This window comes from Ornithorhynchus anatinus, chromosome 10, assembly GCF_004115215.2.
Source record: "Ornithorhynchus anatinus isolate Pmale09 chromosome 10, mOrnAna1.pri.v4, whole genome shotgun sequence".
Classification (NCBI taxonomy): domain Eukaryota; kingdom Metazoa; phylum Chordata; class Mammalia; order Monotremata; family Ornithorhynchidae; genus Ornithorhynchus; species Ornithorhynchus anatinus.
In genome coordinates, this window is record NC_041737.1 from 12,313,353 (window position 1) to 12,333,706 (window position 20,354).

At 40.1% G+C, this 20,354-nt stretch overlaps 1 protein-coding gene across 20 annotated transcripts in view; it reads left to right on the forward strand.

Annotated features, from left to right (window-relative positions):
- The window catches only part of PPIP5K2 (diphosphoinositol pentakisphosphate kinase 2), a 61,120-nt gene that overhangs the window by 16,779 nt on the left and 23,987 nt on the right, over nt 1-20,354 (forward strand). For all 20 annotated transcript variants that reach the window (XR_005660469.1, XM_029073911.2, XM_039913264.1 and 17 more), the window contains 14 exons: nt 1,238-1,392; nt 2,205-2,306; nt 2,680-2,841; nt 3,144-3,265; nt 5,696-5,797; nt 6,594-6,680; nt 7,925-8,000; nt 8,084-8,193; nt 9,612-9,697; nt 12,726-12,851; nt 13,067-13,188; nt 15,033-15,215; nt 18,660-18,801; nt 19,924-20,147. Coding sequence is in view for 19 of the 20 variants with exons in the window: in XM_029073911.2 (XP_028929744.1) it covers nt 1,238-1,392; nt 2,205-2,306; nt 2,680-2,841; nt 3,144-3,265; nt 5,696-5,797; nt 6,594-6,680; nt 7,925-8,000; nt 8,084-8,193; nt 9,612-9,697; nt 12,726-12,851; nt 13,067-13,188; nt 15,033-15,215; nt 18,660-18,801; nt 19,924-20,147 (1,799 nt within the window). In the remaining variant the exon portion in view is untranslated. The remainder of the gene's footprint in view (nt 1-1,237; nt 1,393-2,204; nt 2,307-2,679; nt 2,842-3,143; nt 3,266-5,695; nt 5,798-6,593; nt 6,681-7,924; nt 8,001-8,083; nt 8,194-9,611; nt 9,698-12,725; nt 12,852-13,066; nt 13,189-15,032; nt 15,216-18,659; nt 18,802-19,923; nt 20,148-20,354) is intronic.

The window sequence follows — 20,354 nt, forward strand, 5'->3', positions numbered from 1 at the left end:
GTCTTATGTCCTTGCGTCACTTATTATTGAGTTGTTGTATATTCTCTTCATCTGAGACTGTTTCAGGGGTTTTGATGCTCTTGGCTCTCTGTCAATTCTCTCAGCTCTGAGCCAAATGGGAATCATGCCACCACATTCCCCTCTCAACACTGCCAGACAATACCCACATCAGACCATTAGGCGCTTCATATGACCCAGTGTCCTCTCAATCGAACTGGACTTTGACCTTGGAGGCTTGAGCCCACTTTACATTCCACCTGTAAATAACAGGCTTAAGGGGGTCACTATGATAACTGCTACCTTAATAGGGTGTAGGTTTGAATTACAGTGAACTTCTGATAAAGGCTTTATTCCATTCCAAAAATGTCTTATGCCACAGCTGTTAATTCAAGTGCTTTAGAAATTCTTTCAGAGCTTGAGCCAAATCCCCACAGTGTGCTCAAGGGCAAAGGAGAAGGATATAACATCCAAATGGCCCTAACACTAAAACCAAACTTTGACCTGAAATATTAAAAACTGCATGTCAGTCTTCTTTAATCAAATGTAGTTGCAATCAAAATTGGCAATGGGTTGTAATCAGTGAAGTGAACAATTCTGGAGTCAGTTATGTGAGGTTTTTTTCACTGGCATTGATGCTGTATTGTTGAACAGGGAATCAATCAATCATTGGTATTCATTAAGCCCTTACTCTGTGCAAAACACACAGGGACGAACCATTAATTTTGCTTGTACATCTCTTTAAAACCAAATTCTGGTCATATTATTCAGTTCACATCATTTTGAAGGTGGAAGAAAGTGAAAAAGATATCCCAACCCTTGAAGACAACCTGAGCAACGTATTCACCACGTTTTTAGGGAAGATCCTGCCCAACAATAGTCAAAAGTATTTCTTTTAGAGCAGCTATCATTGTTTACAATTATATGGTACAAAAAATAGCTCATTTCTTCTTCGAAGTAGATGTGGATAGTGGAGGCAATTTATGCCAATAAATATGGAAGATTTTTGTAGTTGAACGTCAGGCCAGTAGCTCCTATCTCAGTTCTTCTAAGCCTGAGAAAAGTACTAGATATATAATTTAAAATGAAGATTGTATTTCTGCCTTAGAATTTTATGTTTCATGAGTAATAATTTACTTGGGTAAGCTCTTTGAGTTTCCAAGTCTAAATAGGTCTGTGAAAATGGTAATATTTGGGCAATTCAGTCTTAGCATAAAACTTTGCTGTCTTCCTCCCACAGAATGCAATCTGGTCGAAGGGGAAGATCACGTTGAGGTAAATGGAGCAATTTTCCAAAAGCCATTTGTTGAAAAGCCAGTCAGTGCCGAGGACCATAATGTTTACATTTATTATCCAACATCTGCTGGAGGAGGGAGTCAGAGGCTCTTTCGGAAGGTAAAGTGTTTGTATGTGGATTAAATTGCACGTGAGTCATCGATCTTTCCAGGATATCAGAAATCTCTCCCAGAGTGAAGCAAAAATTGAATCTTTTTGTAATTACAATGGCTTTCATCAAGGACTCATTATCCACTGAGCACAGGGGCTGATAGAGGGTTACGTAGTCAGATCCAGTCCGCCATTTAATTTTTTTTGCTGTTGTTCGGTCTTTTTTATGATATTTAAACGCTTAGTATGTGTCCAGCACTGGAGTAGATACCGGTTAATCAGGCTGGATACAGTCCCTGACCCACATGGGGCTCACAATCAAGTTAGGAGGGAGAACAGGTATTGAGCCCTCATTTTGCCGTTGGGGATTCTGAGGCATGGAGCTGTTAAGTGACTTGCTCAGGGTCACTCAGCAGGCCAATGGTGGAGCCAGGATTAGAACCCAGATCCTCTGGGTCTCCCGCTCTTTCCACCTGGGGCTCACAATCAGTTTCATCACCACTTTACAGATAAGAGAATTTGGAGCCAAGAGAAGCTATTTGCCCACATCATAGAGTAGGCCAGTGGTGGGGCTGGGACTCGAACTTGGGTCTCCTGACTCCCAGTTCCTTTTTTTTTGTTTGTTTTTTTACACTTGGCCATGCCGCCTACCTGAAAACTCACACTTTGCCAATACCGATGCTATTTTGTTTTAATTTTGCTCTCCATGTGTTGGAAAACCCATTTATTCACCTTCTCTCTTACTTGTATATGCTGAATCCGCGGTTTATATTTCATGGTTGTGCCTTTCTTTAATGTCAGTTATTTTGTGTTTATTACAGATCGGCAGCAGAAGTAGTGTTTACTCCCCTGAAAGTAATGTTCGAAAAACAGGCTCTTACATTTATGAGGAGTTCATGCCTACAGATGGAACTGACGTGAAGGTAGGGGAAACATTGCATTCTGTATATTGAGTCAACAAATGATTAAAATAATTCGAGGGTTTGAGATGAGGAATATTACTGTAAAAGAGTTTATTAAAGTTCAGGCCGCCACAAAAATCTCTCTCTCGTGAATAGGATAAAATATTGCTGACACAGTGGTCTCCGAGGTTTCACGGTTATGTTTTTTCCTTTATCACCCAGTAATTTAAACCTGCAAAGTTATTTTTATGGGGCTGTAATGAGCATATTAAGTTTGTCACTGAATTTAAAATATTGTCAAGGCAATATAAAAGGGCAGTGAGGAGGGTGTTCTGTTTCTTAGTTCTGATCTGTTCACTGATAAAATGTTAACTTTGTTTTCTTGTTGTTAAAGGTATATACAGTGGGCCCGGACTATGCCCATGCCGAAGCTCGGAAATCCCCTGCTCTAGATGGCAAAGTGGAAAGGGATAGTGAAGGGAAGGAAGTCCGTTATCCCGTCATCCTTAATGCAAGAGAAAAATTAATTGCTTGGAAAGTCTGCCTCGCTTTTAAGGTAAGCTGACTTAGTTCTTCCACACGTATATGGGTTCTGTTTCCTGTAGTGACTAGTAGTGCGACTCTAATATTTGGGAAAAGGGGGGAAAAATAAAATGTGTGCTTTATCTGGAAAATGTCATATTCCCGTAACTCCAGTAGAACTTTATGTTCTTTACTGCTTCCTTTCACCATGTAAGTAGTCAATAATTATTTTATATATACATGTCTTTAAAAAAAAAAAAGCTCATGAAAAGGTTGACTAATATATGACCAATTGAAATGGAACCTTTGACAAGGTACTCTTTTATTTTTAAATAGCAAACTGTTTGTGGCTTTGACTTATTACGTGCTAATGGACAGTCATATGTTTGTGATGTCAACGGCTTCAGTTTTGTGAAGAATTCTATGAAATATTACGATGACTGCGCAAAAATACTTGGGTAAGAGTGTTGTGGCATATTTTCTCTTTGGGTTTGCTTATCTTCAAAATGAAAGTAAGTGCACAGTTATTCCTTTTGAAGTAACTTCGTGTTTCTTTGCTAGATAACAAATAACCCTTTTTAACATTGAAAATATTTAGCAATTTGAGACATGATTTTAAAACATGCAAATATTTAAATGCCTTTGAAGTTATTAAAATTTGGCCTCTACGAATTACATCTTTTGAGGTAGAAAAGATTACTGTGACTTAAAGCATAGCTCTAGGAACTGTGGAGTTGGAAATTAAAACCTAGATCTTTTTGTTCAGTAAGCACCAAGACTAACCAAGACTACTACCATGTAAATGAGATTCTGGGTAAATTTCCAACTTTCAAAGTGGGGAGTAAACTGCTGATCTTAGGTAAATTCTAGGTGAGTTGCTTAAGTCTTAAAAGCTTTGTGAGGATGGATGCGGAGATAAATAAGGAAATAGAAATTCATGTTTTACTGCTTTTATGGAGTTCAGACCTTACTTCCATTTAAATTTCTGAGAACAGTCATGGGAAAAGCACATTGGAGCTCATTTTAAGGCAGTAGCACTAGTAATCAAGGTTTAATCAGTCCTCTGTCTCTTCCCAAAGAAACTTGCTGAGCTGAATTCTCCCCAGGGCCTAAATTATTCTCCCAAGATTAAGTGAGAAAAGATAAGGTTAATTGAAAATGTATAGATCAGACTAAATCTGTTCTTCCAAACTCTCTATAACCTCTCAAGTGTGAGGACCAAATTTTGATGACATAGACTTGACCTTTTGGCTATGAAAGGTAAACTCTGGAAATAGTGAGTTGGAATATCATTAAGAAGTGCCCTTTCATTGCCCTGAGTGATGGTAAATTTAGAAACCTTATGGTGACAACTTTTCTTAAGCTTCTCATTTTTGTAAAATTAATACTGCTGTTCCAGGATTATTTGGGAAATTAATTCAAATAACCTAATTTCAGTTGAGTGTACACTTCAAGCACAAAACTGACCTACCCATTTTCCTGGTAAATTATTGCAGTACCTGCAGAATGATTCTAGTAAACTAACAAATTATGAATGTATAATGAAGTCTCATGAAATGACGCTACCTGAAAAGTAAATATGACGGGTCTCAACTTTGTTATCAATCAGTGGAATTTACTGAGCATTTATTGTGTGCAGAGCACTATATTGAGTGCTTGGGATAGTTGGTAAAAAGGTTCCCTGACCACAGTCTAGAGCGATATCTATTGTTCTGAAGCTTACTTGTTTTTTTCCACAAGAATTTTATTTTCCACTGACATTCTCTCAGTTCTGGCACAATGCGTGCTTTCTCTGTACATTTTGGGTAGAATGTTGTTAGGGAATTAGAGAATGTTCATCTAACAAAACGAGCCTGCTTGAATATTGTTTATTGTTGCACTGCACTCTCCCAAGCTCATAGAATAGTGCTCTGCACACAGTAAGCGCTCAGTAAATACTCAAATCCAGCAATCACTCTACCCCACCCTTCAAAGCCCTACCAAAGACTCACCTCCTCCAGAAGGCCTTCCCAGACTAAGCCCCCCATTTCCTCAGCTTCCTTTCCCTTCTGCATCACGATGACTCGCTCCCTTTGCTCTTCCCCCATCTCCCCACCCCACAGCACTACTCTATATGTTATAAATATATGATTTCTTCTCCCCGCCCCTGCTGCTTCTAGACTGTAAACCCGGTGTGGGCAGGGATTGTCTTTATTGCTGAATTGTACTTTCCAAGTGCTTAGTACAGAGCTCTGCAAGTAGTAAGTGCTCAGTAAACACAATTGAATGAATACAGTGTGCTATGGTGTCAGAAAAAACAGTGTAGGCACATACAGAAGGGTTGCTCCTTTGTGACCGTAGCATGAGTTTTCCTTAATTAGAAGTTACGAAAGAATGTGACCCCAGTGATATAGCAAGGACTAGGTATATTAAAAATAATTGTGTGTTGTTTAAATTTCTAGATAATTTAGAACCAAGCTAAGCATGAATTTTTGAGTTTTATTTTAAATCTGATGAATATGCTGTTGTGGAATAATTGGAAATGGTGTACAAGGAAGTTAGGAATTTAGCTCAGTGAATTTCCGTGCCTTAGGAGTAAAATGTATCTGCCTATCGAATCCATTTTTTAGGGTAAGTAGTGGAGATTACTAAAGGTATACAGGAAGAAAAGAATTCTCAGTGAAGAATAAGAATTTTGCTCAAGTAGAATCAAATATAATCCTAAACCCTTTTGAACCAAAGGGAGTTGGCTTTTTTAGGACACTAATATTTACTGTGAACAATTTGATTGTGGCTTGTACACTTAATATTCTAAGGCTTTAAATTCCATTTTGCGGGATCTGTGTTTTAGCATAAATTATGTTTAAGACATTAATCAAGTGTTTTTTCTTTTTTGTTTTTTTTTTAAGAAATATCATAATGAGAGAGCTTGCTCCACAATTTCAGATCCCATGGTCGATACCATTAGAAGCCGAAGATATTCCAATTGTGCCAACCACATCTGGAACGATGTAAGAAGGAAGTTTCTCAGTATGCAGATTCCCTGTGGTTTGCCATAGGTCTTTTCTCACACCAATACAGATTCTCGTATGAAAATTTTTTACCCGTGATTGGTAAACTTTTACTTTTGGACTCGTACTGTTAGGAAGATGGACTTCAAGGCCTTTTACATGCCCAAAACTATTTTGTTTCGGGGTTTCTAAAGAAGTACATGAGAATGCATAGTTGACTATACCATTAAATAACCAAAAGGAGTTATGGCCACAAACTGTATTTTCTCAGGGAAATAGTAAAGTTCACTTTTATTGGTAAGGCATATATCAGCCGTTTTCCCCTGGAGTTTCTGGATATAACTAAAGCATTAAAAGTAGGGAATTTTGAGTGAATCGATGAATTAGGCGTGTTGGTCTTTTGGCACTGAAATTCAGTGCTGAGTAGCTACCCTTTCTCTCCCAGGGGATGAGGTTTTTAACACCTCAATTTTTATTCCATGGCAAAACAAGTTTTTGTTGTTTGTGTGCGTGTGTGCTGTTTTTTTCTTTTGAGTTTAATCTTTTGATAATACTTAATATTCATATATAACTGAGATATCTTTGTCAGAGATATTTCCCAAAATTGTAAGAATATTTAATATTGTGTGCCTAAATAGTGATTTGTATTGCCAAATTTTTATGCCAGTTTCTTCTTGGAGAGTCTCTTGTGTTAAAATGTGATGGTATTAAAAGAGGTATACTGAATAAATCTAAAATGCACAATATAACATTTATATTCACAGAATGAAGTCCCTCTTTTTTCCCTCTCTTTCAGGATGGAGCTTAGATGTGTTATTGCAGTTATACGACACGGGGATCGAACACCAAAACAAAAGATGAAAATGGAAGTGAGACATCAGAAGTAGGTCTTCAATTGAATCACATAAATACCTGATTGGATACTTTAGTCTGTAAGGCATCCCATTGAGACATATCATCTCTTTTTATCGATATTATAACTGTGCCTGGTCTGTTCTTACAGTTTCGTCATTTAATTTTCCTAGTATTTTGTGTATACATATACAGAATTGGCGCACATAGTCACGAGCATCCGCAGTCATGGTCATTGGATATCATTGAGTATCCGCAGTCATGTCATGTTATGAGGAAGTACTGTTTGGTTGTATTCACTCTTCCTCTCATTTACTCAGGAGTCATTTTGGCTATATCAGTTCAGCAAAACAGACAAGTCAGAAACATAGGTTTCTTTGCTCTTGTACTGCAGTTTATGTATTTGAAGGATTTATAGGTTCTGTATGTGATTTCCTCTTCCCAGGCTTCTCTATCTTGCTCTGTATCATGACAAGCTTTTGAGTCTCCCATCAACCCCTAGTTTCGTGCCACTCCCATTAAAACACTCTTGGCAGGTGGAGGTATTTAAACTCATGCCTTTCACTGTACCCTCTACGTCTACGTAATAATAATGATGGTATTTGTTAAGCCCTTACTCTGTGCCAAGCACTGTTCTAAGCACTGCGATAGATACAAGGTGATCACATTGTCCCATGGGGGGCTCACAGTCTTAATCCCCATTTTACAGATGAGGTAACAGAGGCATGGAGAAGTTAAGCGATTTGCCCAAAGTCACACAGCTGATGAGTGGCAGAGCCGGGATTAGAACCCATGACTTCTGACTCCCAAACCCAGACTCTTCCCACTAAGCCACGCTGCTTCTCTATCCTATCCAGCCACGATTCCAAATCCCAATTAAATATCTTTAATCTTTACCACCCACTTCATAAAGCGTGGTGGTGGGGGGGTGAGTAAAAAGAATTAAAATACCAATATTAAAGTCTAAAAATGATAGTGCATTTAGGGGAGGAAAGTTCCTTACAGCTGTAGTGAGCGTTAGTTCTGAAATGGTCCAAATCATCTAGTCCCCCACCTCCTATCTGACCCAGGTAACACTTTACTTCTCCTCAGATATATTAATCAGTCAATCAGTAGTATTTCTTGAGCACTTACTGTGTGCAGAGCACTGTGCTAAGTGTTTGGGAGAGCACAGTATAACAGAATTGGTAGATACTTATGTAGTTAGATGTAGATGAAGTTTTAACAAATGAAATTTTGATCACTTATCAATATTTTATGCTTTTCTCTTACAAGGTTTTTTGATCTTTTTGAGAAATGCGAAGGCTATAAGTCCGGAAAGCTAAAACTGAAAAAGCCTAAACAATTACAGGCAAGTTTATTTGAATATTATTTCGCGTCCACAATTACAACTGGGAAACAGGTAAAGTTAAGGAAACTTTCTTTATTTTATAGGAAGTGCTGGACATTGCTAGACAGCTTCTTTTAGAACTTGGGCAGAATAACGATTCTGAAATCGAAGAGAGCAAATCAAAACTTGAACAACTGAAAACTGTATTAGAAATGTGAGTTGCTTTTTAAAATTCTATTTAAGTTCTTTCTCCTCTGTAGTCTTCCTTCATTACAAAGGCTTTCCAGTTTGATCCTTTATCCCCTTTTAATATACTTTCAGCTGGATGGAAAATAATTGAAAAAGTGGCATCCAATTCAAAACGATAGAGCATTTTTTAAAGAATTATTCAAGAATAAGATGACAGGCTCTGACAGGCACTGTCATTTGGGCTTTAGGATTACTGGCTTGGTCGCTGCCTTGAGCTGCTTATTTCCAACAGAAATTCCAACTCTATTGTAGACTAAAAAAAAAAAATTATTCCCCTTTCTTCAGGGAATACACATTTTTAGTGGATTTTCATGCTCTATGTGTTTAAATCTCTTGATTATATTCATCGGGTCATTATTAAAGGGTGTTTGTTATTTCTAGGGGTGTGCACAAATCAACAAAAATATATTTTGTGGTCATGTGGAATTTTTTTGAAATTTAAAAATGATTGTCAGAAAATTCATCTGGTAGAAACTTCCTTTTAGAATGTCCAATAAAACCATCTATTTGATAGTCAGACGGAAAGTCACATGTAGTGGAAGATTTATGTTAAGAATTAGTGGAAATAACCTGTTCCTTGTCCATTTTATTCATTTTATTTTTCCTTTTCTCTCTCTCCCTAATTTGTCCTTTCTTGTCTTGTGCTACTTTTCTCCTCTTTGTCCTCCTATCCCTCTAATCTGTTGATGTTTCTTCCTCTTTCTGTGCACCTGTGTCTATTTTCCAACTCTGGCCCACAAGTGAGTGGTTGCTGTCCTTACTGCTGCTTCTCCTTTGAAGCTCTTTTTGCCACTTTAGGAAGTAAGGGAGGAAAGAGGCTGGTGTGACTTAGTCCCTGAAGCACCCTAGCTTCCCTTAAGTAGCTGCTATCAATCAAGAGTAGAATGTTAATAGAGAGCTGACGGGAGGAGGACCCCAAGGAAAAAAGCAGCTCAGTTAAAGTGGATCCTCCAAATAAATGCGATTGTAAAGGGTGTGGTAAGGCGAGGGTAGGGTTGAATGTTTGGGGAAGGTCAAGTGGGAAGAGGAGGGCGCTTCCTAAAAGCGAAGTCGTCAGAGGGGGGTGAAGGGGTGTTTATGGAAGCCCGGGTAAGGGATGGGGCAAAGGGGAGGGAGATGGTGTCTTGGGATAGTGGAATAAGGGCAAGTGATGAGAAGTCAGTTTAAAAGATAAAAGCAAGTGTATCATGATCAGGAGTGGAGTGATTCTGTGATATCTACGTGAGTATATATGTTTGCCCTGTGGTTATTAATGTGGTTTAAAATGAACAGATTTTGTCCTTTTTCTTGTAGCATTCACGTGATTTTTTTTTTTGAAAGTTTATATGTATTTGAAGCTTTTTTTCAACAATTTTATTAGAAGTCTGTTTTGTTTATTTTTAGGTATGGACATTTTTCTGGAATAAATCGTAAAGTCCAGTTGACTTATCTCCCTCATGGTTGTCCTAAAACATCTAGTGAAGAGGAAGGTACATGCTGTAGTTGGCCATGATTTAGACCTCAGCTGGTGCTGTGACTGACAGTCACAGGCAATCTGGAAGTCACAAGCAATCTGGTTGGAAGTCACAAGCACACTGTTTCATCTCTTTGCCATTTGTCCAAACTGCAGAGAGCTTTGCCTCTGTTCATATTTTCCACTTTTCTCGGGTTCACTCCAGGCAGCCTGGATACGAGAGGATATATCTCTGGGGTCATTGCAGCAATCTTTTCTCTTTTGGGACAAGGTGAAGGGTACAGGCCTAAGCATTCTAAAGGTTCAGGCTGGCCAGAGAGAGTGTACATGTGTATCATTTTGTTGCTGCATAGATTTTCCTAGGAAGTGTCCCTGGGGTAGCATTAATGAAGCTCTGGGTTACTAGGAAAGACCTCAACGACCCAAATGCCCACTTCCACTCTCCCCCACCACTTCTCTGGTTGCCCTAGCAGCCAAGAAAGTGGTATGAGCCAGAGAATAGGGGTATGCCAATCCCAGGCAGCAGCACGGTTCTCTGGGGTCCTTTCTCTTCCACCACAGATGAGTTTTATCACTGTGGGACACCCTGTCTCCCAGAATCTCACGTGAAAACAGAAGACTGCGCTATACATTGGTGCGTGGCTTTTTGCAGGAGGACATCAGTGTAGATGCTTGTTATTTTTGGTTTAGAAGGCATGTAGGTTATTGCTTGGTGAGCTAGTTTGGTATATGTTTCACTGACCATCCACCAGAGAATTGTATAGTTACCAAGCTTTAACGAAACATTGACCAAATAATAATGGTGTTTGTTAAGCGCTCACTATGTGCAAAGCACTGTTCTAAGCTCTGGGGTAAATATAAGGCAATCAGGTTGTCCCACATGGGGCTCACAGGCTTAATCCCCAATGTTCTGATGAGGGAACTGAGGCACAGAGAAGTGAAGTGACTTGCCCAAAGTCACACAACTGATAAGAGGTGGAGCCGGATTAGAATCCATGACCTCTGACTCCCAAGCCCAGGCTCTTTCCGCTAAGCCACGCTGCTTCTCCAAGTACCTCACTCTGTGGTACACCCACAAAATAGGAAGGTTTTACAAAAATGCACCTAAATTCCATATCTCTACTTGTCAAATGGCTGCCCGAATGCATGCCTGGATTGCACTATGTGTGTTTCTGCACAGCATGCTTCCTGTTCTACCATAAATTTTACTCTGGTGGGCCCTAATGGGGACTCCAGTTCAGTCATGGAGACAGAAAAATATGAGGCAGTCCTATTTCAGACAGGAGGCCTGGCTGAATTAGCCTGCTCAGAGATCAGTCAGGGCTAAAGAGAAGCAAGGGAAGGAACACCCATGATCTATTTCATACCAAAAAGGCTCCATCAGGACCTGAAAATGAACCTAAACTTCAGTAGCGGAGCTAGCAATAATAGTATGTATTGAGCCATCAATGGGAGCAGTGCATTGTACTGAAGTACAAAAAAAACAACCCAAAAATCCCTTCTCTGATAGAAGGTTGGCTACAAATAGCCCCTCACCTGGCCAGAATTCAGGGCCGTAGAGATGGAAGGCTAGTAATAATAGCAGGAGCACTTGTTACATGCTTACAATGTGCCAAGCACTGTTCTGATCATTAGGGTAGGTGGAAATTAATCAGGTTGGACAAAGTCCCTGTCCCACTCGGGCTCATAGGCTGCTCTCCAAAGTGCTATCCCCAGTTAAGCACTCAATAAATACAGCTGAGTGGTAGATGCTCGATTTCTGCTTCATACCTTGCATTTCCATTCCCACCTTAACTAGGCAAAGCAGGGAATCCTTCTTGTAGTTTTCTTCTTTTCCCCCTCTCTCTTCCTCCCTCTGCCCCCCGCCCAAACCAGGATCAGAAATGATGTGCATTACCTTCCAGTAGTCCATTCTGCCGCAATATATGTTTTCACAACACATTTTGGTTAGAACACTGATGGAATCAGGAAATGTTCTTCCAAAAATGCACATCTATCTGGAGACAGCGTGGTGTGGTGTCAGAAGAAACAGTGTGAGTAGTACAATGCAAGTTTCTGTCACGTGAGGTTCTTCCGGGAAGCAAACCCCCAGATCGTAGGAAAACTGAGCTTCAAAAAATAGAACTTTGCTAATCAAGTATAACAGTCTACGAAAATATCATTTAACTTCAATTCTCACACTTAGAGAATTGCCTATGCTTAGACCAGGTTATAGAGGTGATCCTTCCTGTTCTCTCCATTGCAATTTCCCCTTGTGTGTCAGCCCATATTTTTTGTAGTAACAGTTCTTTTCCCTCATCTACTTTCCTCTTGGCCTATTCTCTCTCCTGTCCCCATATGGCTGCCTTTTTTTCCTCTTTTCTTCTTCTGATTCTTCCTATTCTTTTCCTTCTGTTCTCCTTCTGACTGTGTTCTCTTTCCCTCTCTGCCAGTCTTTCTCTTCCTTTCATTGCTCTTTCCCCTCCCTGCCCCTTGACCTCTCTCTGGACTCATTTTCTCCATATTTTCATCCATTGCCTCCACATATCCCCCCCGCCACACACCCACTTCGTATCTTTCTCCTTCTCTTTGCACCCCTGGCTCTTCCTTCTCTTCTCTCCCCCCCGCTCCCCTCCCAACCGATTAAGGTTTCCAGCCCTCTTCAAGATCTCCTGAAATTTCTCTTCCAAATCCCTGACACCCTTTTCAAGCCCTGGGGGTGAGAAGAGAAATTGTTAAATCATTAGTTCTCTGTGCCTGCCCCCTGCAAAAACCTCTTCAGGCTGTAAATATTTCTTCCTCGAGCCGACGCTTCTTCTCACTGAGCAAACTCTCCTCAAAGTCCTGAAATGAGCAGTTCCCTCTGTTGGGTTCATATAAAAGAGTCATTCCCATTCTCTTTCCATCCCTGCCAACTGTCCAGTTATATCCTGATTGCCGCAGAATCTACTGTAAATGGATAAGAGGAGAACAGAAAGGAAAGCCCTGAAAGCTGTAAGTGTGGGTGTGAGAGACAAGTAGAACAAGCGTTTAAATGGAGGCTTTTCCATGTTTCGGTTTCCTAGACACTAGGAGAGAAGAACCTTCATTACTCTTGGTTCTGAAGTGGGGCGGGGAATTGACCCCCGCCGGCCGAGTTCAAGCGGAGGAACTTGGGAGAGCTTTCAGGTGCATGTATCCTGGAGGACAAGGTAACGCATTCCTTCCCTCTGCATTGTCATTGGGTATTTCTGGACCTAATACCCTTTCTCTGTTTTAATTGGTTCTTGGTGGCAATTTGAAAAACAGTGACCTTCACCACTACATTGCCTCAAACTGTCAGTCGCTTAGTTTGGTTTCGGTTAGATCGGAAAAACTGCCACAGAATCAAAACATAACGTAAGTGAACAAGGTCTGATTTTTCTAGGAGATTATGCAGGATTTCCTGGTTGTGGTTTACTTAGACTACATAGTACTTACCGACATGACCTCAAAATATACGCTTCTGATGAGGGACGAGTCCAAATGACCGCTGCAGCTTTTGCGAAGGTAAAGAGACTTATTGTTTATTCAATTAAATTAGAGTGTTGAAAAATTGAAATAGTCTTGAATCAAGGGAATGTTTCATAACTCTTCAAGTCCTTGATGCCTAAGGTAACTCCTCATGCATTGTTTTATTTTTTTTTCTATTTAGATTCTAATAGGTACAGTGGGCTGTAGATGAGTTTTTTCAAAGAAGATTTATTTAAAATGTTGAAGAATCCCTCCTGTTATTTAGGCCACTAGTCACAAGATGATTGCAACTCTCAGCACCTCCTGGTGCTTATTGACCTAGATATAGGATTCCATATGTCTTGTGTCCTATAGAAAGGGCACTCCTAATCCCTGGGAAAAGGTTTTTTTCACTAGTGAAGAAGTTTCTAGTGAAGTTTATACCCATGGACCATAAGAAATCATTTTTATTCTTAAAACTCAAAAATAAATTTATCTTCTAGCTCCAAAATTGTTCTGTTTTTGCATTTATATGTCCATATTCAATCAAGTACAAATGTTCACTGAGTTCTGCCTTTAGCCCTGCTTATCAGTCTGTATTCTGCTGATCTAACAGAGTACACCTAGGTCATCTATAAAACAGGGGTTGCTTTCTTGAATGGCCTCACATTAAGGACAGCTCAGGTCCTTAAACTCCCACTGGGTCTGCTTGCCTGTGGATAGAAGGTTCTGACACTGGGTGGTGCTTTATCCAGACAGATGCACGTTGTCAGAAGAAGGTTCCCTATTTCCCAATCTCTTCTGTTCCTGCCCTTTTTAAATAGAAGTCATGGGGCTTGTCTCAAATCTGTATTTATGGGCTTGATGGTGTAGTTTGAACATTGTCATTTAAAGACATATTGGACATTCAGCTGATTTGGTGTCCTTCATTTGGGGGGTTTTCCCTCCCAAGCCAAGCTGCACTTTTCCTTTTACTCCCATCTCATTTAGCCTAATTGAATATTCTCCTCGCAAAATTCTGTGAAATGACCTCACAACACTATTGGATCTTATGTTGTAAGTGGAGGTGGTTTGAGCAGCCTGTGCTAAAAGTTGGCATTTACTCACCATTCGGTTATCACCCCATGTTTAACCTCTTAGCACCCCAGTGGTGGTAAAGCGAGGAAGTTCTTACAAGTGATACCAGGCCAGCAGGCGGGGCCTGCCAAGGGTTGCCCTGAACAACTTTCTTTATCTAAAGTAACACCACTTTTTAATTTCTGCCCAAGATGATAACGGTCCTTTTTTGTATCTCAACAAATAGCATGTTTTGACAGTGACGCTTCAGAAACATTGAGGTGATTAAAAACTGTGGTATGGGTTCGCTGACAATCCAAGGTTTGCCATGGACTGAAACGACTTCAGGATAAAAAGTATTAAGATTTGTCTAGTAGGATTTCAGTTTGGAAAAAATGCATGGTATGATAAACTCTCCATTCTGCCGGATAGTAAATATGGGTAGTGAAAGTCCGGGGAGTCCCCGAGGAACGGGAGCTAACTTTTCTAGTAGTAACTTCAGGAACAGTGAATTACAGCTAAATGAGACACCAGGGAAAAGACATTAATTCATGGCAGAGAAGGGAAGTTTTGGTAATATGTGCTTGTGGAAAGGAGCAAGAAGCTCTGTTAAATTAGTGCTTTAAAACACTGAAAGGAATTTCCATTTTTCTAAACTTCACCTAAAGGAAGATACCCTAAGTCACTTCTGTAAAACGTCCCATTGGCTAAAGATTTTCTTTTCAGAATTGGTCGGTCTTTTCCTCACCAATTAGAATGGGGCAGAAAATGAATATCATTGTAGTTATTTTGGGTTCTTCACGTGTTCTGATTCCTCTTTAATTGGCTCACTTTGTTGCGGCCAGGGATTATTGGCTCTAGAAGGAGAGCTTACGCCCATTCTTGTCCAGATGGTAAAAAGTGCCAATATGAATGGGCTTTTGGACAGTGACAGTGACTCTCTAAGCAGCTGTCAGCATCGTGTGAAAGCAAGACTTCATGAAATTCTTCAGAGAGACAGAGAGTTTACTACTGAAGACTATGAAAAGGTAAGATATTGTGAAGGTTGTTTTTCTTCTCTCTCCCCCCCCCCCCCGCCACACACACACATTACATTATTATTATTATTACTTTGAAGTAAATTAAATGTAGATTTAGAACACTGTAAGCATTATTTATTAAGCCCCTTTGAGTAGAGCAGTTGTCCTTCTTAGACCTTGAAAAACATCTTTCTTTATTAATACAGATAAAATTGGATAAAATATAAGTACAAAAGCACCGCAAAGGAAGACAAATATTAACATGTCCTAAATCTTCCCCTCTAGCTATTAAAGTTGAGGACCTCTCTTGACAACAGTTGAGGTGGAGAATCTGACACTTTGACACCTAGCAGTAAAATTTTCTGCAAGCTGCAATGTTTATTTTAATTGAGAGATCTTAAAGGACCTCTTTAAGGATGAGGGATATGTAAATTTATGTACTTCAGTATGTTTAACTGTACGTATTTATTGCATACATTGAGCAACCAGTGGTATTTGTTGAGCACTTAGTATGTGCAGCGCACTGAACTAAGCACTTGGAAGACTACAAAACCACAGAATTGGCAGGCACATTCCTTGCCCTTCATGAGCTTACAGTCGAGGGCGTTTTGTACAGAGTGCCGGACTAAGCCCTGGAGAAGGGCACAGGTCTACAGACATGGACAGTGCTCCACAGGTGGCTCACAATCTACAAGGGGGAGAAGGCCTAGTTACTGACACACAATTAACAAATAATACATAGAGTAAAAAATGTTAAATTTAACCAGCAACAAAAACCTTACTGTTAAAGCAACTTTTCAAGCTTCTCACCAGTCAGTCAGTGCTATGTGAACACCTAGAGCATGTTGTACTAAAGTTTTGGAAGAGGACAATAGACGTAGAAGATACAATCTCTGTTATATGGTACTTTCTTATGTGCTTACTACAGTGCTCTGAATACTAAGTACTCAGTAAAAGGCATTGATTGATCTCTGCCCTCAAGGAGCTTACAGTTGAGCAATTTAAATAATGGATGGTATTTATTGAACGCTTCCTAGGTGCAGAACTGTGGCTGCAGTAAAGGGTGGGGGATGGGGGGCACTTGAGGAGTGCCCCCTTTCTCCTCCTACTCTGGGCACTCCCTGACTCCTGCCGTGCCCCCCGGCACCCCTGTGGCTAGTGCCTTCCTCCCTCCCTCTCCTCACATGAAATTTATTAATGAATGAGAAAGTGAGAATGGAAAGATGGTTAAGCAAGTAAAAGCTTTAGAGTAGGATAAAACAATACGGTTTTTATAAAGACCTTCATGGAGCTTTTGGATTACTTGGAGATAGCAGTTGCAGTTTACCTTGGTATAAGCATTTCCCCTCATTTGGAAGTATCCTGAACGACTTGGATAGTATTATAACCGATTTCCATTTACGCTAAATAGATATCACCATCCAATACCAATGGCAGCACTTGGTGGTTCTTGTTCCAGATGCTTTTTTTGCTGTGAAGGGTATATAAAAGATACCACTTTGAAAGTTGAGTGCTTTATTTGCATATTTGCCACAAAGCAATTCATAATCTTTAATTTTAGTATATATTTACATTGCCTTTGAACATGTAACTATTCTGTTTAATACATTAACCTTTGTTTAGTACTCTTTCATTTAACATTATTTTCACGGAAACAAGAAAACTAACTGGAGTACAGCAGTTTATAAATCATTCTGGAGGTTGTGAGTGCATAAATGCTGAGACTGTGACCTGAGGAGAATTCCTCCTGGAGGAGGTGGCATTTTAGCAGAGTTTTAAAAAGGGGGAAGTCTGTGGTCCAGCTGATTTGAAGAGAGTTCCAGACAGGAGGAAGGAGTCAGAGCCCAAAGACTTGAGAATGAAGAACAGCGAGAAGACGATCTTGGGAAGACTGAAGGGTGTGGAGTTGGAGGGGAAAAAAAGCCGATGGAAAGACTTAAAGCCAGTGGCCAAGAATTTCTGCTTGATGCAAAGGGAAGTAGATAGCTATTGGAAGTTTTTGAGGGAGAGGAAAATATGAGCAGATGACATCATGGAAAAACTCTCCAGGTTAAAAGTTGCAGTAAAGACTGAAGAAGAGGGAAGATTGACAGCAGAAAGACTAATGAAGAGGCTGATAGAATAATTTAATCAGGAGGTAATAAGGGCATGACTCAAAGGTGTGGCCACTTGGTGAAAAGGAAGGGGCAGTTCTGAAAAATGTTGCAGGGAGGGAATTTGCAGGATTTAATGGTAGTCTGGATGTGAGGATTAAAAGATAGTGAAAAGTCAAAGATGACAGCAAAATAATGAGCTTTGGGGACAGAGGCAGTAGATGTGTTGACAGGAGTGGGGGCATCGGGTGAGGGGACCACATACTAGAGTCATCCCTAAGGTAATAGCCACAATCTTCCCAACAGATGGGAAAGCATGCCGTGGCACAACTGAAATTTCTTCCCATCCCACTGGTACTGCTTGTCAGGCTCGGGGCCTCCAGGATAGGAGGATCCTCCAAGGTCAAGTGGGTGTAGATGTCCTCCTTCTCCAGTGGGATGGGCAGATAGGGCTTCTCCCTGACAATGACGGACATTTTGGTATTCCTTATAGAGGGTGTTGCTTACTTCGGACTAATGTAAGGTCCTGGTCTTTCACACTGAAAAGTTTACAAGCTGCAAATGGTTTCCCCGAATGGCTGAGACAACTTGTGAAGATGTTGTCTAGATTCTCCAGGCCTGGCTTTGGGGGCACATTCGTGGTACCAGAGGAATATGTTGTTGAAGTGCCCTTGGCAGTGCTGCCTGGGTAGCAGGAGTTGACCAGTCAGCCCAGTTCCACTGGCATAGGGTGTGCCGTTGGAGGTGAGCAGAGGAAGATAGGAAATCTTTCCCCTTGGATATAATCTCAGAAAGACTCCACTCTTGCATGTTTTCTCGCCCACAATTTGCCGCTGGCCTGGAACACCCTCCCTTTTCATACCTGGCAAACAATCATTCTCCCCACCTTCAAAGCCTTAGGAAAGGCCTCTTGGAGGCTGTGCCTTCAGTGACCAAGCCCTTCCTCTTCTCCCACTCCTTTCTGTGTCACCCTTTTCATAGTCATATTAATTGAGCGCATAGTATATGCAAAGCAATGTACTGAGTGCTTGAAAAAATACAACTTCAGAGACATTCCCTGCTCACAATGAGCTCACAGTCTAGAGGAGGAGACAGACATTAATATACATAAATCCAAGTGCACTTAGGTGTATATCTGTAATTTATATTAACGTCTGTCTCTCCCTCTAGACTGTAAGCTCGTTGTGGTCAGCAAACATCTGTACCAATTCTGTATTGTACTCCCCCAAGCATTTAGTACAGTGCTCTGCACACAAAGTGCTCAGTAAATATGATTAAAAATCAGCACAGAGATCATAACTAGTGTCCAGTTCAGTGTGTCTGACTAAATGTCATTTGTAAACTTTTATTTATTTTGCAGCTTACTCCATCTGGAAGCATTTCTCTTATCAAGTCAATGCACCTAATCAAAAACCCAGTGAAGACCTGTGACAAAGTTTATTCTTTGATTCAGAGTTTGACTTCTCAAATCAGACAAAGAATGGAAGACCCAAAGTATTCAGGTAAACGAAAGCTTCCAAGTAACAGCTTAGACTTGCCTTATGCTCGAAAAAGAAATACAGGAATCTGTTGATTGTTCTTAGGCTCAGTGAAGAAGTTCTTGTGCTTTTCCGGGAATTCACAGATTCAAAATTCTCTTTACGTGGGAAAATTTTATGTTCAACAAATGTTGTTTGCGTTATTGTGGTGTTGGGTGAGGAGTGTGAATGGCATAATGAGTTTGCAAGTATCCTTGACTATGTAAAATTAGAGTTCTAGTTTGACATAATGCACTTAAGAAGAATGGCAGGACAGAATGCGACAGTTTGGTGCTTGATTTGGATGGAATGGAATTGAGCACCAGGGGAGCAGAGTTACCATGACAAAGCTGTGTATTATGACATGCTGTGCATCTGCCAAAGATACCTTCTAAAGCTTGTTTCAAACAGAGTGACAGGATCACATGGTAACAATGAGTTTTAGATGACTTTTTTTCCATCTTCCACTATGTTTTTAAATTTCACCCAGAAAGATAATTTTTTCCATTGGGTTTTTTGAACTCTTTCCTCCAACCCCATATTTTCTACTGAAACAACTCAGTTGACTTTTTTTTTTAATGCGCTGGGGTAGATCAAACACAGTCCTTGCTCCACATGGGACTCATAGTCTAAGGGACAGGGAGAACATTTTAAAAATGAACAAACTGAGATATAAGTAACTTACCCAAGGTCACACACCCTCACGGCAGGCGTGGTCCTCTGTCTGCTCAACCAGTCCCTCTACACTGTGAGTTTGTTTTGGGCAGGAAATGTGTCTATTTATTGTTATATTGTACTCTACACAGCGCTTAAAGTGCTCTGCACACTGTAAGCGCTCAATAAGAATGAATGAATGAGTGAATTAACGGCACAGGATTAGAACCAGGTCTCTGGATTTCCGGTCTCGTTCTCTTTGCTCCAGGCCACTTGGGTTCTGACAATTCTATCTGAAAATGGAGTTCTTAAAACCTGTTGGTCATAGTATTTGATGATTTGTTGTAACCAGTTTTCCTTTCGTACACATTACCTTTTTAACACAGTAAATGCAAAATCCTTGGTGTTGTAAGTACTAATTAAATTTGGGAATTCAATATATCTTAATTTTAGACATTCAGCTTTACCATAGTGAAACTCTGGAATTAATGCTACGTAGATGGTCAAAACTGGAGAAGGACTTTAAGACAAAGAATGGAAGATACGACATCAGTAAAATCCCAGATATTTATGACTGTATAAAATACGACGTCCAACATAATGGCTCCTTGAAATTAGAAAACACAATGGAACTATACAGACTTTCCAAGGCCTTAGCAGATATTGTTATCCCTCAGGTAAGGACATGTTAGTTCCTTTCCCTTCTACGGACAAATAGATGGTATTTTCAATTAATAAGACTCTCAAAATCAGTAAAAGAAAAATGCTCGGCCTCACGTGTCCGGATCTGTGAATCTGCAAAATATTAGAAGACAGTTTATAATGCTTTATGGATGGTTTTTAGTTATATAAACTTAGCGACCCCTGAGTCATTAAATTCTTAG